General features: G+C 39.6%; 1 protein-coding gene across 6 annotated transcripts in view; it reads right to left on the minus strand.

Moving 5' to 3' along the window:
• LOC139473971 (transient receptor potential cation channel subfamily M member 3-like) overlaps nt 1–19200 on the minus strand; it is a 265126-nt gene that overhangs the window by 188188 nt on the left and 57738 nt on the right. For 5 of the 6 annotated variants that reach the window (XM_071256857.1, XM_071256868.1, XM_071256853.1 and 2 more), the window contains exon 1: nt 16113–16171. The exons of the other annotated variant lie outside the window; for it this stretch is intronic. In XM_071256857.1, coding sequence (XP_071112958.1) covers nt 16113–16169 — 57 coding nt within the window. In that variant the 5' untranslated portion in view covers nt 16170–16171. Of the gene's footprint in view, nt 1–16112; nt 16172–19200 lie in introns of those variants that run through there. 6 annotated transcript variants of the gene reach the window in all.

Here is a 19200-nt window from a genome sequence, read left to right on the forward strand (position 1 = left end):
AATGGCTTTCGGCACAGTAATGACAGGATTTGCTGAAAGTAATAATGAACGAAATCAGTAGTCGATGGTGTGAACATCAACCCACCACCACTATAGGCTTTCCAGCTAGAAGCAGCTAAAGGCGGACTTCCATCTGTAGAGCATCCAAACAGATTCCGCTCCCAGAAGCGACTGTGACCACCAAATCCTTTTCTTCAAGCATGGTATACTAGGGACCCACACTTGTCTGATTATCCTCATTGTATGTTGGACAATGTTCTGACATTGATAATCTGCTGTGAGTCATCTCGAGTAATTTTTTAAACTCGCATCTTGGCGATATTTCAGCAATATTACATTGGGTATTGGGAGTAGTTGTCCAAAAGACAGTTTTGACGCACCGCTTCCCATGTTAAATCTATGGAGGTGTGTCATCCTTATAGACTTCCTTAACATAGGAGAGCGATGTCGTCATTTTTCTAAGGATAAGCCCAATGAATATCCCAGATTATATTATTAGTTTCAACAGTTTCCCTTGTTTATTACCTACATCATCATCCCAACTGCGTGGATCGATGCTCATGATGTCAATAACTGGATTGTCTGGTCCAGACTCGATTATTTACAGACCGCCGTCATATAGTTGGAATATTGCCGAGTGCGGCGTTAAAACAAACAAACAAACAAACATTACCTACAACATGTTATAAAGGAAGTGTTAGGATGTGGAAGGGAATGGAAAGTTTGACACACCCGCGCTATCCTGGCCTCTATTTGTGAACAATGGCGACCCGAGAAGACCGACTGGTGAATGGGTAGCTAGTCGAGCAAAACAGACTTGATTATAACGTTTTGTCAACACGAGTCTTGAGTCGTGTAAAGGTAACTGATTACTCGGTCCATTTCGCTAAAAGTAAAAGACTAAGACAAAATTGTTATGGATGAGCAACTTCTTTATTACAATTGGGCGACGTTTCGGTGTAGATTCTAACACCGTTATCATCATTTGCTTGATAACGGTGTTGGAATCTACACAGAAACGTCGCCCAATTGTGATAAAGAAGTTGCTCATCCATAACAATTTTGTCTTAGTTACCATTCCAACTTGTAAATGCCACTCAAAGAAGTTAAAAGTAAAATAGTTTGAATTTTCTTCCTTAAAAACAATGAGATAAAATCAAGCATACCATCATACGCTGATACTGTAACCCGTGCATTTAAAAAATAACCGCCTATAACCTATAGAAACGGGGACCTAACGTTTAACGATAATACGTCAGAATCTACATGCCTCATGAATGACAAACATGTGAACACATATGCACCTCACACACTATGAGACACTATACACAATATAAACAAAATATATACATAATATATATAATCATGTGATATGAGACAATATACACAATATAAACAAAATATATACATAATATATATAATGTAATATCAGACACTATACACAATATAAACAAAATATATACATAATATATATAATGTGATATGAGACACTATGCACAATATTAAAAAAATATATACATAATATATATATATATATATAATGTGATATAAGACACTATACACAATATCAACAAAATATTATACATAATGTATATAATGTGATATTTCTTAACCATGTAGTCGTCCCTAGTGTAAGAAGTTGTATCATATGAAAATATATAGACCCGCACCATGACTGTGGAATTTATATGTTTTAGGTATTATTTTTACTAAAAGCCTATGCAAGTCTAGATCAAACTAACCAAGTCTAATTTGCTTGAATCTACGAAAAGAGCAGAAGAGGAAAGGCTCTTTCGAAAATATTTTTATTATTATTTTAAAGACACGTTTTCATTGACTAAGTGTTAGTCTAGAAAATATAATTATCATGTTCGTTTATAAATATTGTTATGCCACCAATGTTTGCAGCAAAAAATCGAGTGATAGGCGAATGAAAAATGTATACAGAAATACCACGAAAAAGACAAAACAAAGAAAAGTGAAGGGGTCAACCCGAGGTAGCCTACAATCAAAGTAAAATCTACATACAATCTGTTGTTCAGAGGATCAAGGGTGAGATGAAAAGACGGATCGAATAGATGTGTAAGGCATCATGGAGAAGACGGTACCATCGAAAAGTATGTTCAGAAGGGTTGTGACGAATGATAGGGACACACTGTTTGATCTCCGTTTGCATGTTATAGTATACGAGAGATGGGGATAGAGACACTGGCGCAGTGGTTTGTTGCTGATAGACACAGGGACATAATCGGATTAATTTGGGATTCGAGTCCACTACCATCGGATCCTGTCACGCCAAAGGGACGTAATAAGATAGGCGACGCCTTGTATATAGATCTCGTGGCCATTCGTGCTCCTGTATGTTAATGGTGAATAAATACGCCTCGCGGCAAGTGGTAGACACTATACACTGGGGAGAACCACGCGGACAATGCAAACGTGGATATAGTTTTTCATAGCTTAGATTTGATTTCCCACATGGATACAATTTGTAATGCCCATTCTTGGTGTCCCTCGTCATGTCTGACTGGAATAATGCCAAAAGTAGCGAAAAACAAGTTCACTAACTACCCCACTCACTCAGCTTTGACCGTGCAATCCTAAACACAACGCCGCGTTCAATATGATCGATCACATGAATATTGATGACCGCCACTTCCATACATCAATCAATATCGTCGTCGTCACACACACACAGACACACACACACAGACACACACACACAGACACACACACACACACACACACACACACACACACACACATATATGGTATATGACATTAAACGTCAAGCACAGGATGGCAAAGGCCTTGTCTCACGTTGTACATGGACTGGATGTCTCATTCGATCAAACAAATAATTTTCCTGGGATGCGGTTTTGTGTTCAGTTTAAAAAAAAAAAAAGAATCGTTGCTTGACATTTGACATTTGACGCCAGATAAACGTGACATAACCTAATGAACATTTAAATATACTGTAGACGATGGTGACGAAATGATTAGATCCGAGACATCTTCACATACATGTATACACGTAGAAAATAATTAAGCATCTCTTTCTCTATATTTCCATGATATTAAAAAACAATTTTTCAAAAATCTTATCCTGTATATATCTATTGACGAAACACGTTTGTTGTTGTTAATGAATGAAATACTCATTTTCAAATACAGAAACCAAAATGGACATTTTATAACGTAATTCAAAATGAGATTATGTAGATATTTCCAAAAATACACAAAAACAAAGAATGAGCAGGATTTGACCTGCTTCCATGTGCATTCTTGTATCATGAATTTCTCGAAGAGTCATCAAATATACGGAGGCAGCCTGGCCCGCAAATGCCTTATCCGTGAAAGGACGCATCACAGAGCTGGTAAGCGACATTGGCAAGAAAACCAATTATAAATAAAAACGTAATGAGCACTTTCAAACTCACTTGAATTGTCTGTTCCATGCTCCTAAGGTGTACATTTCTTAATAATTGCTAAGTTCAGCTGAATTTTCATTGGAGCCGATTTTCAGTTTTGCTTTGAGGGAGTTAAATGTTTTTTCGAAAGCACAAACTATTCAAACAGTTGTAACCTTAAGAGATCGATGTCCCAAACAGAGTTTGCAACAGTTGTTTAAGCTTGGACTCTTCGCCCCGCAGTCGGGACTCCCTGTATTCAAACAGATTAGGGGAAATGTCATAATGCCCCGTAAATGGAAAAATCGCTGCATTAACTGAAGGACGAATTCGGAGCTACACGCCCCTGACAGAATATATGAACAATAACTATTTCTCTGAAATGCAAAATACAATGACCCCTTTGATTGAGATTTATAGACGGAGGAACTGATGAGAGAACTGCAGGAGAAGGATTAAAGGTGCTTTACATAATGATAACATGCGAGAGATTCAAGCCACATGTGTTTAATATGTATTTGTTGATCACTCAGCAAAATTCCAGCTTTATGACCGAGGCCGGTAAATTATCGAGTCCGGACCAGACACTCCAATGGTCGATACTATGAGCAACGATCCATGCGTCTGGGTAAGAAGACACGCTATTAATCAAGTCACCAAACCTTACCACCCGATCCATTTGGTCTCCTCTTCAGCGATAGAAACTAACGGTTTTAGTCCACTAGTCCTTATAATGATGACACATAGCAAAACCCTTAAAAAGGGCAAATTTCTAACGCTGCTCTTACGACCAGCATAGCCGTCATATAACTAGAATGATGCTGAGTGCTGTGTTAAACATAACACAAACCGACCAGCATAGGTTGCTGGGGACTTGTTCACGAAGTGTATTTTAACATTTCTAAATATTTGTATTATACAATGTCTACAAGCAATGATTCCAGACTAAGCATACTCGTAGGGTATCAGAGCGTCAACGAATCAATCTGTACACTCAGCTCCCTGTGGAGTACTATAAGCGACCAAATCCTTTTCATGATCATAAGAAATCTCTGCTAAGTGTGTGTCCATTGTACGATTCCTACTATTACCACGAGCATGTGTTTATGAGTCTGTCGGTGCCACTTTCAGAAGAGCAAGAGACAAATACGTGTCGCATCAGGCTCAGTCATTTAGGTTTAGTCGACGAGGGACGACTTCATCAATACAAGTAATCGCATGGGAAATCATTACAATCTACATTGAAAATCAACCCACGGCGTTCTGAATCAGGCGTTGAGACACCGAGAGATGTCAACTGCTGGCCTCAAATAAGAACATATATATTTTTGATTAAATTCTATAACTGTAATGTACATATGTATGTACTGAGTCTCTTTTCCCTGAAATACGAAGGAATTATATGAAAATGTAAACATCTTGACAAATAGCTCTTTAAGGCGAAACAGATCACGTTCACTTCAACATACTCAACCTCCAGCCTGGTGTTGTGATCCAGTTCTCAAGAGTATACTTTTCTTTCTTCTCTTTTTTTCATTCGTTGGTGCCTTTCTTTTTTCAAACTTTTCTTATTGTTCCCAGAGTTGTGGATTTATACAGTATTCCGTCAAAAACATATTTCGGATTGCATAGAATGGCACAATACACTCTTTAAGAACATAAAGGGTTGGAAACAAACATTTCTATTGCAGTCAGCAAAATATCGAGGTGACGACAACAACAAAGAAGTTCGTATTTCTCAGAGAGAAAAAAGGCAATCGCAGACAACCAGATCAGATATCAGAGATTATTTTACATGTAATATATATAATACACTTTTTGCTAAGTCAGCAATTTTGATACACCGCTGCTAGGTATTGATCTATCGCGTACTCAGTTCGACCTTTCCTTTTCTAAAGACAGAAAAAATATAGATCTATAAAACACAACAGGTGTACGTTAAACCAGAGTAGGTTGACATAGGCACTTGGCTCATTCCAAAGGGGCAAGGAGCAACACATATTGTGACGGGGTATTGCTAATATAGGCTCCTTCTAATGCTTACCAAATGACATAGTCATGCTTCATATGTCTTTTATGTGCTTATGTCATTAAGTCTTGATAAAATCATATAAACATTACCTGCATTTCACTGTTATGTAACTATAAACTGTTATGTAACTTTTACACATTAGTATTACATAAACATTGTTTATTGTTGAGTCATGTGTAGATATAATGGCAATGCTAACAATTCAACACTGGTTTTGCCCACAATAGATGGGGTGATACTGTGAACCCTTTTGTATTCACAAGATAAATATACTTCAAAATGTAATTTATACCAAACCTTACGAGCAAGTGCTCTTTCTGGGAAGATGTTAAGGAGTGTAATGGACAAAACATACGTGTAGACCCAGTAGATAGTACATACATGTAGAGCCAGTAGACATTACATACATGTAGAGCCAGTAGACATACATACATGTAGACCTAGTAGACATTACATACACGTAGACCCAGTAGATATTACATACATGTAGACCTAGTAGACATTACATACACGTAGACCCAGTAGATATTACATACACGTAGATCCAGTAGACATTACATACATGTAGAGCCAGTAGACATACATACATGTAGACCTAGTAGACATTACATACACGTAGACCCAGTAGACATTACATACATGTAGACCTAGTAGACATTACATACAGGTAGAGCCAGTAGACATTACATACACGTAGAGCCAGTAGACATTACATACATGTAGACCTAGTAGACATTACATACACGTAGACCCAGTAGATAATACATACATGTAGACCTAGTAGACATTACATACACGTAGAGCCAGTAGACATTACATACACGTAGACCCAGTAGACATAACATACATGTAGACCCAGTAGATATTACATACATGTAGACCTAGTAGACATTACATACACGTAGAGCCAGTAGACATTACATACACGTAGACCCAGTAGACATAACATACATGTAGCCCCAGTAGACATTACATACACGTAGACAAAGCAGACATAACATACATGTAGACCCAGTAGAAATTACATACACGTAGACCCAGTAGACATTATATACACGTAGAGCCAGTAGACATTACATACACGTAGACCAAGTAGACATAACATACATGTAGACCCAGTAGACAGTACATACACGTAGACCCAGTAGACATTACACACGTGTTGACCCAGTAGACATAATAAACATGTAGACCCTGTAGACATTACATACATGTAGACCGTGTAGACATAACATACACGTAGACCCAGTAGACATAACATACATGTAGATCCAGTAGACAGTACATACACGTAGACCCAGTAGACATAACACACATGTAGACCCAGTAGAAATTACATACACGTAGACCCAGCAAACATAACATACATGTAGACCCAGTAGAAATTACATACACGTAGACCCAGTAGACATTACATACGTGTAGACCCGGTAGACATTACATACAGGTAGATCCAGCAGACATAACATACATGTAGACCCAGTAGAAATTACATACACGTAGACTCAGCAAACATAACATACATGTAGACCTAGTAGAAATTAAATACACGTAGACCCAGTAGACATTACATACGTGTAGACCCAGTAGACTTTACAAACACGTAGACATAGTAGACATTATAGACGTGTAGACCCCGTAGACATTACACAAACGTCGACCCAGTAGACATTACATACACGTAGGCCCAGTGGACATTACACACACGTAGATCCAGTAGACATTACATACATGTAGATCCAGTAGACATAAAATACATGTAGACACAGTAGACATAACATACGTGTAGACACAGTAGACAGTACATACACGAAGACCCAGTAGACATTACATACACGTAGACCCAGTAGACTTTACATACACGTAGACCCAGTAGACATTACATACATGTAGACCCAGTAGACATTATATACATGTAGACCCAGTAGACAGTACATACATGTAGACCCAGTAGAAATTACATACACGTAGACCCAGTAGACAGTACATACATGTTAACCCTGTAGACAGTACATACATGTAGACCCAGTAGACATTGTATACATGTAGACCCAGTAGACATTACACAAACTTCGACCTAGTAGACAGTACATACATGTATACCTAGTAGACAGTACATACATGTAGACCCAGTAGACTTTACATACACGTAGTCCCAGTGGACATTACATACACTTAGACCCGGTAGACATTACATACATGTAGACCCAGTAGACATTACATACACGTAGACCCAGTAGACATCACAGACACGTACACCCCAGTAGACATTACATACATGTAGACCCAGTAGACATTATATACATGCTGACCCAGTAGACATCACACACACGTAGACCTAGTAGACATTACATGCATGTAGACCCAGTAGACATTACATACACTTAGACACAGTAGACATTACATACACTTAGACACAGTAGACATTACATACACGTAGACACAGTAGACATTACATGTTCAAAACTTTTGATGGAATTCTGGTTGGAACCACTTCATATGAGATCTTCTGTATATTATGAGAAGGGCGAGGTTAAACGTCAAAATTCATATTAATATTTACAGCGCGGCATATGTTGAAAACGTTTCCCGTTGTCAGTAGAACCAGTTGCGTACAGTTAGTAACTCGATCACGTCAGCACACAAAACCATGAAACACATATAACTAGATATAATGTTAGACTGTCTACAGTCCTCGAAACAGTATTTTCCCTTTCCCCAAGCCCTTACTGTAGCCCGAAATGAAGCAAGTCTAGATTTCCATCTCATCGGGGCGCCTTTTTAATATATATATATATATAATTATATATATATCTATATATAGTTGCTTGTTCTATCAAAATGATATATAGTAAGCGTTAGTCTAATATAATGAGAATAGGACATGTCATCATAAGAGCGTGTTTGTCACATAGAGCGTGCGGTGTGTCGGTAGAGTATCAGCAAGAGGTTATCCGCGCACACGAATGCAAGCGCCCAGCATAACATGTCACATTTGAATAACAAACAACATCATAATAAACAGGTACTTCGTCGCTGTCGCATGATGGCGACTTTCAAGTCGTGGTATCCGAATGTGTACATGCAAATGATAATAACAATGTTTAATAGATTTTCACATACTAGTGAGGGTTTCTGGGGCCACCCTTTTCATTACTGAACATTTGGAGTAAATATATTGCTAGTTCAACGTGAATTGACGTGATCGTGATTTAGAGCCTAACTATCCTTGTCTCAGATAGTCGTGAGATTGGACGGCGAGAGGATTACAACCGACAGGTTACTTGGGTGTAGATCGCTCACATATATCTAAGGTATAGATTGTTGTTTATCACATTAAGCCCAGGTATGTTCAAGGCAGAAGTAGAGCTGAGGTATTGATCTCGACCACGTTTGTGTGTTCGTCACCGATATAGCGGGCACATCCGTCGTGAACCCGGAAAACAGATCCAATGAATTGTTAATGCGTTGGCTTATTGACAAATACCTACAGATTCGATATATGCTTCAGTCTGGACCCTCTCCTAAAATGTGAAATCATAACTCTACTACTACTTTCTTTGTTTGGTGTTTAACGCCGCACTAAGCAATATTCCAGCTATATGACGACGATCTGTAAATAATCGAGTCTGAACAAGACAAATCAGTGATTGATATCATGAGCATCGAGCCACGCAATTGGGACAATATGACATGCATCAACCAAGACAGTGAGCCTGACCACCCAATCCTGCTAGTCTCCTCTTACGACAAGCATGGGTTGCTTGAGATCTATTCTTACCCGGATGTTCATGGGTCAACACTACTACTACTACTACTACTACTACTACTACTACTACTACTACTACTTCTGTCTGGTTATTTAACAAACTATAATCAACGAGATCATCGTTACACAGTTTCCGCTTTAAAACGAGGCCGGCAGGGTCATGCGCAGTGCGTCCACGGTATCCATGGTACTAGTTCACGGCTCTATCTACAGTTGCACGCGATATCCTGACAACACAGACAAAGTATACCTGCCTGGATTTATATTACAGTGTCGTGCTAAAAGGGGCACGCTGAAATCTACTACGTTCATACGCGAGCTACCATAGTGTTCCACAGTTAATGCATAGTAGGATATGCAGACATTTCTGTACAATGAGGCAGGACAGCGAGTGTACGTCACTGGGATATCTACAAAATTATATATGTATGTTATGTCATGAGCCTAGACATGCTCACAGTTTTGAGGAATCGATCCAAGTTTACCTCGCTTGAAATACATTTCATAAATATAACTGTCGATATGTTAACGGAAACTTATCAGTATCGACCCACCACATTCGGATATGAAAATCTTATAATTCCGATCACCCAATCGCGCAGGTCCCCAATTAAAGTAAATTGCGACTAACCAATAAGGTTATACTAGTGAGGTGAGGTGAAATTTTGTTTACCGTCGCGTCCAAGATTATTGCACTTATATAGCGACGTGCATGTACGTGTATGTGTTTGTGTGGCTGCTTGTACTAGTCCGGACTGATGCCGATTTATAGTGCTAGCTCACTGAGATACCATGCCGCAGTTTTAACATGAATACCCCACACAGTATACTGACTCCGAGCCGACCAGTCCTTGTTTTAGACCCTCAATGAGGAGCGCCAGACAGGGTAACAACAAGTACCATATTTTAATGTCTTTTGGTATGACGCGGCCGGGGATCGAACGCCAGACCTTCCGCTCTCCGGGCGGACGCTCTACCACTAGACCACGGAGGCGGTCGGGTTATACTGAGCTGAGCTACATAATACTTTCCTCTTCTTATCATTTAAATCGACAATTATCAACATACACAAGCTCGAATATATTGTTATAGGAAAAGGAAGGGTGCACTTGAAATAAGGAAACTGTTCGCCAAATGCGCATAATTCGGGGAACAATATTGTGTTTGTTAGACAAAATTTAGTCAATTAATAGATAATTGCTCGGAAAACGTGTCACCAAATGATTTAGTAATATGCGTTGTTATACGTCAACATAATTAGCATGGTTAAAGATGGGTGGCTGCGAACCCCTGAACACAACCCCTGATGTACAAATAAGTCCAATTTTATTGTATGGTGCAGAGATTTGGGGACTCTCAAAAGTAGATGCTATAGAAAAGATTCACTTCTATGCATGTAAGAAATATTTAGGTGTAAAAGTTAATACACCCGGGGTTATGGTTTATGGTGATTGTGGTCGTTATCCACTGTATATTTTTGCATATATATTAAAGTTGTCAAATATTGGTTAAGAATTTTAAATATGCCTTTGTATAGATTTCCAAAAAAGTGTTATAAAGTGTTATTGTTGTTTGATTCGAATGGTAAAAGTAACTGGGCAACTGGTGTTAGAGAACTCTTATTTGAATCTGGTTTTGGTAATGTTTGGCATGATAAACGGGTCAATAATATACTGCTGAGTTTATCCAGTCACTGAAACAAAGACTAAAAGATATTTATTTACAATCATGGAATGTTTCATTAGCATTATCAAATAAACACTTTCATTATACTGTTTTAATCTTACATTTATAGAGAATGCTATCTCGTTGATATTACCATACCAAAATATAGAAAAGCATTGGCACGGTTTCGTTGCATGTCGCATGATCTACATATCAAAACAGGCAGATATATAAATACCCCACGAGAACAAAGAAAATGTAACATGTGTAACTTAAATGAAATAGAAGACGAGTATCACTTCCTTATCAGATGTCCATTATATTTAGAACTAAGAATAAAATTCTTACCAAAATACTATTACAGTGAACCAAACATATGTAAATTTATAAGTTTAATAAAATGTGAGAGAAAAGAGGTTGTAAAGAATTTATCGATGTTTATTTACCGTGCTTTTGCCCATAGAAATGAAATTGTTAACTGTTAATTAAATACTATCTATGCCAGAATATAATGAGCACATTTATGGTTGTCATGATGTATATATGTGGGAGATGATTTATTTCAATTTGATGTTCTATTGTAATGATTAATTATGATGAATTGTATTACGTTGTTATACGTCAACATAATTAGCATGGTTAAAGATGGGTGGCTGCGAACCCCTGAACACAACCCCTGATGTACAAATAAGTTCAATTTTATTGTATGGTGCAGAGATTTAGGAACTCTCAAAAGTAGATGCTATAGAAAAGATTCACTTGTATGCATGTAAGAAATATTTAGGTGTAAAAGTTAATATACCTGATGTTCTATTGTAATGATTAATTATGTTGAATTGTATTATGTACTAAAGGCCGGTGGCCTCTTGAGTACGAAATAAAGATTGAAATATAACTATCGATATGTTAGCGGGGACCTATCAATATCGACCCACCACATTCGGATATGAAAATCTTATAATTCCGATCACCCAATCGCGCAGGTCCCGAATTAAAGTACATTGCGACTAACCAATAAGGTTATACTGACCTGAGCTACATCATACTTTCCTCTTCTTATCATTTAAATCGACATTTATCAACATACACAAGCGCGAATATATTGTTTTAGGAAAAGGAAGGGTGCACCTAAAAAAGGAAACTGCTCGCCAAATGCGCATAATTCGGGGAACAAAATTGCGTTTGTTAGACCAAATTTAGTCAATTAATAGATAGTGTTTCGAAGACGTGTCACCAAATGATTTAGTAATATGCGTTGTTATACGTCAACATAATTAGCATGGTTAAAGATGGGTGGCTGCGAACACCTGAACACAACCGGACCCTCTGGATTTGCTACTATATTTTATAACGGAAAGATATGAACTGAGCTTCATACAAAGTGGTGTAAATGTTATGCTTTTAGAAAGAACAACATAATATTTGGTCATTAATCTGATCAATGTGATATCATAACAAATTCATTGACAAAACCCGTACCTGGTTACACGAGACAGAGCGACACGCCCTAAAAGAGAGGTGATGCAACAAGTCAATTAACAAAGTCAATATCGGGTGTGACCACCATTTGCGTTGAATCAAGCGAGGCAGCGGTGGCGCATTGAAGAGACCAGATGATTGAATACAGACTGGGGATTTTGTTCCAAATGTCAGCCAAAGATTGGCCCATCCGACTGGATCTGATCCTGTCGTAGGCGTCGACCCATCTAACCCAAGACATGTTCTATTGGGGAGCGATCTGGAGCAACAGCCGGCAATGGCAGTACAGCAACGTTATGCTACTTCAAAGAGTCTGTTACAACACGTGCAACATCTGGGCGAGCATTATCCTGCCGACATGTAACATCACGTGCCTGCAAATGCACAGAGGGTGGAACATGATCTCGAACGATGTCGTTCCGTCAGCGAACGCCACTGACACTGCTATTAACAATGATCAGTCGTGTTCTCCCAGGAGTTCTCAAATATTATTATTAAAGGTTACAGTTCTTAAAGTTGCCAGGTCATATTACACCTGCATAAAGTCAGTCTATACTACGTATATAGAATTCGCTGATGAACATTTCCCAGGTGTATTATGAAAACCTTACTTTGTTGTTCTAACCAACAGAGGCCCGTGAAGATCCGGGGTAGAATAGGTCTTCAGCAACCCATGCTTGCCGTAAAAGGTGACTATACCTGTCGTAAAAGGCGACTAACGGGATCGGGTGGTCAGGTTCGCTGACTTGGTTGATGCACGTCATCGATCCAAATTGCGTGGATCGATGCTCATGTTATCAATCACTAGATTGTCTGGTCCAGACTAGATTATTTACCGACCGCCGTTAAACAAACAAACAAACAAACAAACAAACAAACCGACAGACATGAAGAAAAGTGATGCAGCGAGGTCCGATCCCTTGATCTATTTTGATGCGCATATTTAAAGAATGTATAAACGCGATGCACTTCTCTTCCAAAACAAAATAAAAGTAAAAGCGAGTTTTTACACGCTGCTCACACACAAAAAAGTATACGCCAGACCAAGATGTTTGAAATTTAATATCTGTGCTGTAGCAACTGCCCAAAGGCTGAATGTTCAGCTTGGTAACACCTTATGTCTGACGTCATGGTGACAGGTGATGTTTTTTACCAAACTTTTCTCAAGGCCTTAAGAAACAAGAGAAGGTTAAAAGATCCTCATCTGTTAATTATACGAGCTTGACTTGTTAGCTGATATTGTATTTGACATTGAAAGTGCCTCGGGGACGAATATCTGATTACAAAGCTGTCGTCTAAACCTGGCATACAACAGGACACAGTCTCCGTTTATAAAGTTTCTAACGACAACGAAGAAAAGAAATTGATCAGCTGTTCAAAGTCAAAAAGAAACACCAATCAGATAAACGAAAATTACGACAGCTAATTGAGGAATCACAGTTAAAAATTCTATCTCTCTATTTAATAATTATTCATGTCTAAACTTCACTCGAATGTACGTTTATTGTAATACAAATGAATGTTATTATGCAGGCATACAGAAGACGCAATTAGTGCATTTTCGCTCGACATATGACGCTATTTTTTTAGGATACATCACATAATTTCGAACAGCGGGTATGGAAAAAAACACACTAAATGGAATCGACATCCCTTCCACCAGTATGGGAAACATTTGTGTGAGTCGGTGGATGCGAAGGAGATTCCTACAGAACAATTTGATCTGTTTCAGAACACATTTTTATTCAGGATATCCAGCATAGTCAATGTACAATACTTTCATTTTAATGTTACCCTACCTGGGGCTTGACTTTAATGGGCTAAAACAAGGACTGGTCGGCTCTGAGTCACTATACTCCTCTTGGTTGGGTATCCATGGTAAACTGCGGTATTGTATTTCAGTGGGCTAGCACTATGAAACCGTCATAACACCGGACTAGTACAAGGACAAGAGTTCCTTTGTTCAGTAGCCATATATCCTTGAAAAAGGTCCATTCAATTCGTATCATGATTCTGCCACGTGCTGATGGCCAGAGGCCTGTCATCGGTTCAGAATGATAACGTCATGTTCATCATAATTATCTGTTCGTCAAACTCCGGTAGACAGGTGAACCACGTGCATTCTTGTACGTGAGTGTACAGTTCTGTACATATCAAGAATATATGTATGTTCCCATGGCGTATTGTCGGGTTAACAGGTAAACCACGGGTAAACACCAGAACAGGTGACACTGTTGGGGTATTGTCATCTCAAAGTTTGGACATCGTTGTTACCCTTAAGTTGAGTACCGAGAGAAACAAAAAGAAGCTGTGTGCACTAGGAGTCCATATCCTCTCGTCGTCCCGAGGCAAGGGAGTTAACTGACTTTAAAAGTCCAGTTTCCAAGTCAGTTAACTCCCTTGCCTCGGGGAGATCATCTGCACTTCCAACCCGGGTTCAAACGTAATTTCCTATCATAATGCAATAGGTGCTGGTCACGTGACCCCGTTAGGAAACCATACCATTTGTTATAGACACCCCGTGACCCCGTTAGGAAACCATACCATGTGTTAAAGACATATGGAAAGCTCTTAGAAATGTGCATTCGACAGTACCACTAATATCAAAACCACCAATATAATGACTTTATAGCTATTTGAAGTTATGAAAAAAATCAGTGATGTTTGACTGTCTATCATTAACCCCTTATACATCAAGACCAATGTCGAAAACCACAAACAGTATGTTATCTGCAGAAAGAGCAGACCCTGGGCAACAATCTCAATACAGACAAAGAGGGGCCGGTTGGGTATGTTCTAGGCAGTAAAATTATCTGAGAGAGGATTTTGAAATTTTGGACCCCTCCCTTTTAAAAAAGCTGGATCTGCCCTTGGGCAATCGGGTATGCAGTCAGCCGCAAGTGTCGATGTCGTACACACAAGTAGTCCGTTTACATACACGCACATTCCTTATCTTTCACCTTGATTCGTACACGTCGAGACGTGGTCTACGCGGAAGGAGAGGGGTTTAGGGATTGGTAGGTAGGTATGTAGCTATCGGCCATCACGTGTCAGCGGTCAGTATACCCGTAATGGCCGGTCGCCTGCTACTTAATGATAAGCTTAAGATTACACGGGGACAATTGCTTATGGAAATGATTACTGGATTATCTCCAGACTCAATTGTTTACAGGCCGCCGTAGTCTGGCAGGAGTATTACTGAGTCAACACTTGCGTTTTTATAAAACAAATGTGTGAGTGGCGGGTGCTACTGTAGAGCAGGACATGCTTACCATGTTCACGAACACCTGGTGTCGTCACTGACTCTCAGTGACCCATTCATATAATCTTCATCACTAGTCTGCCTTTTAAGTCCTGTTTCAGCAGATAATCGAGACTGTTTTTTTCTGAATTTAGATATGGCTGAAAGATAATATGACTGTAGTTCCATAAATACGCGTGACAATATTACCAACACCACCAAGGATATGTCTGACTGTTGACACAGTCATGAGTGAGTGAGTTTGGTTTTACCCCGCTTTTAGTAATATACCAGCAATATCACGGCGGGGGACACCAGAAAAGGGCGTCACACATTGTACCCATGTCGGGAATCGAACCCGGTCCTTCGTCGCGACGAGCGAACGCTTTAATCACTAAGCTACCCGACCGCCCCTCACACTGTCATGAAGCCCAAAATATAATAAATCTTACAAAACACATTAACTGAATAAATGACTAATTATGAAAATGTGAACTACTATACAATATAACGTACCTTACATTTCAATAAACGTCTCGTTTCTGGTGGTTTAATTGTTTTTGAAGACGCCATGTGTAGTTAGATTTCCTGGAAGGTGGCTGGAATGGGTTTCCGATTGTTTCCGCGCTAGTATCACCTATCCCGGGATGGAATATAGGCTTAGGTGAGGTGAAAGGTAACGTGTTGCTGAGAAGGTGGTGTATTGTTCACACGGGACTTTGATTCACAGTATCAAGACGCTGCATGTTTCCTACAGCACTGAGGATGTCAACAAAAACAACAACAACAACACCAACAACAGCAGTCTGGACAGCATGCGGGGTGGTCGGGTGGTGGGAGAAGCCGTTATCTCTCATGTTCGACTTGTTCCCACGATGGAGTCCACTTGAACGTTGTATCTGTATCCACCCTTACAACAACTGGGTTACTTAGTTCCTTTGACATTCCAGAAGCACATGTGTCACGAAAAAAAGGTTTTGTGTCAAATTCAGTTACCTGTACAAGCTATTAATAGGAAAGCATTTCTAATGCACCTCGTACAACAACACCCTATCAGGAACGTTTGTTTGTTGTTTAACGCCGCACTCAGCAATATTCCAGCTATATAAGGACTTTTTGTAAATACTCGAATCTGGACCAGACAATCCAGTGATTGACATCATGAGCATCGACCCACGCAATTGGGATACGATGACATGCATCAACCAAGTCAACAAGCCTGACCACCCGACCCAGTTCGTCGAGTCTTCCGTCAAGCATAGTCGACTTTTTACGACAAGTATGGGTTGTTGAAGACCTTTTGACCCCGGATCTTCATAGGTCCCACTAGGAACATCACCGTATTCCCTGAATAATAACAAAACACTAGGATTTGTTTCCCCTGTCTTGTACTTGAAACCCACCCCTCTTGTAAAAATGGTCTTGATGGGGCGGAATAGTAACTATAAAACGTCCACGCCAGAGAAAAATCAGTCTCGAATATTTCCTAGATTCCACTGGGTATAAAAGCCAAAACAGTGTTGCAAATGTCACGAAAGGATATCTGAAAATGATCAAGTAAACATATGTCTTGAGTATGCACGGGGGACACAATCGAGCGCCGCAATCCGCGATGCAGATTTGCGAGGTTAAAGCCTGTCCGAGACCTCTGATCGTGGATTCTGTGGTTGTGGCTGACTAGTTTCCAGTCTCCAAGCGCAACGCAATGGCCTCGAAATTCCACTTATGCCACACGACAGCTATCAAATGTTGGCAATTACATGACTGTACAAACGTACAGGATGAACTGAACATTCCACACTATCGTGATCAGAAAGCCAACGGCAATAAACCCCTCTACGTTGCAATTACATGTGGCATGAATTGAAAGTAAAAACATACACATTAATCTAGGATCGTTATGCGTGTCTCTTTAACCTTAATGTAAGTGCAGGAAATCACGAATGTACACACACCGTACTTGTTACGTAACTAACAAAACGTCGACACATGTTTCGCTCTAAATGAAGTCGGAAACCGAAAACGCTTCACAATGTAGGTAAATGGCTGAACGCCACTTCGCTACCACAAAGCATTCCTATTCCCCGATATTTTGCATGACAACGTTTCCTGCAAACACTGCAATGACGCAACACTTCAAAAAGTGTACACCAAACACGCTGATAGCATCGGAAACGTGCCTGGCATCAGAGAACATGATTCACACAGCAACCCATAAATTAATTCCTTTGACTGAGTATGCCAGGTATTTGTCACGCCCGTATCAACAAACAGTCATGCTACTTATATCAACGCCCTGCAGTGCGTAATTTCTATTTCAGGAGGACAGCCATACTGTTCAAAAACAAACTCTTCTCTAACTGATTCAGTGGTTGGTTTCCATTCTACATCTTTCCCATTTGTGTTTTTTTTGACTGGGTTCCATCTAACTGATTTTGTTAAAACATGAGTTAACTGTATACACGGATGTGCTCGTGGCCCATCTGTTACATCGCCAGACTGCGTAAAAACCGAAGCTGACTGAACACACGAAGCTGGGGTTATTAATTTAACCCCATTCAATTCATCGCCTTCTCAAACTAACCTAGAAACCCCTTTCACTTTACGGCCGAAATACTGCCGATGTGACTTTGAAGTTTAACTCACTCACTCACTCACTCACTCACTCACTCACTCACTCTTGTAAAACTGGGAAAACATGACAACAATTCACTATCTCCGCGCCGACGAAATGTGGCTTTATAAATATCTCTGATGGGCAGGGTCATGTTTAAGTGACTCCGTCACATATTGTCGAACATACTTCTGTTTTGATGTATTTCATTCTGAACACATTCTATTTGATTTATTCCTTCGATGACAGCGGGGTATTTACGTGTCATATAAACACACGGTAGCCATGAAACCAGCAACGTAAATCAATAGCGACAACACGGAATCGTTGACATTTGGGGCGATACATTTTATCATCCGATTATCTGAAACGCGTGTCTGGATAAGATTTGATATCGGCATAAGACAAATGAAAGGTGTCTTTCATCCACGTTTACAGCCCTATTTCCACCTCCAGTACTCCGAGGGGCGGTGGGGTAGCCGAGTGGTTAAAGCGTTCGCTCGTCACGCCGAAGACCCGGGTTCGATTCCCGACATGGGTACATTGTGTGAAGCCCATTTGAGGTTTCCCCCGCCGGATATTGCTGGAATATTGCTAAAAGCGGCGTAAAACCATATTCACTCACTCTAGTACTCCGCCGTACACTGTCATAGCCGTATTACCTAAAGAAATTATTACAATCCATGAAATCATCGATGTTTCAGGTATTACCCGTGTCAATGGTATTATTCGAAACATCAATTTTAAAGATTCTAGAAATATTCTCCCAATTTTCAAAATGGCTAGCGGGGCTGCAATATTTAATCGTAATAAAAAAACCTGTAAACATAACCAAATTGGACACAACCCACAGAAAGCAATGTCCACTAAACAGACACATATTGGATCAGGAAGAGAAGTTATTATGAGGAACACAACGGTTCGGAGTATATGCTTACTCCTTCATCTGCCATGAGGCAGAGAGCATATATATGTACATGTAAGGACAAC

The sequence above is a fragment of the Haliotis cracherodii genome, unplaced genomic scaffold (genome assembly GCF_022045235.1).
Source record: "Haliotis cracherodii isolate W230 unplaced genomic scaffold, xgHalCrac1.p SCAF_1, whole genome shotgun sequence".
In the NCBI taxonomy this organism is placed as follows: domain Eukaryota; kingdom Metazoa; phylum Mollusca; class Gastropoda; order Lepetellida; family Haliotidae; genus Haliotis; species Haliotis cracherodii.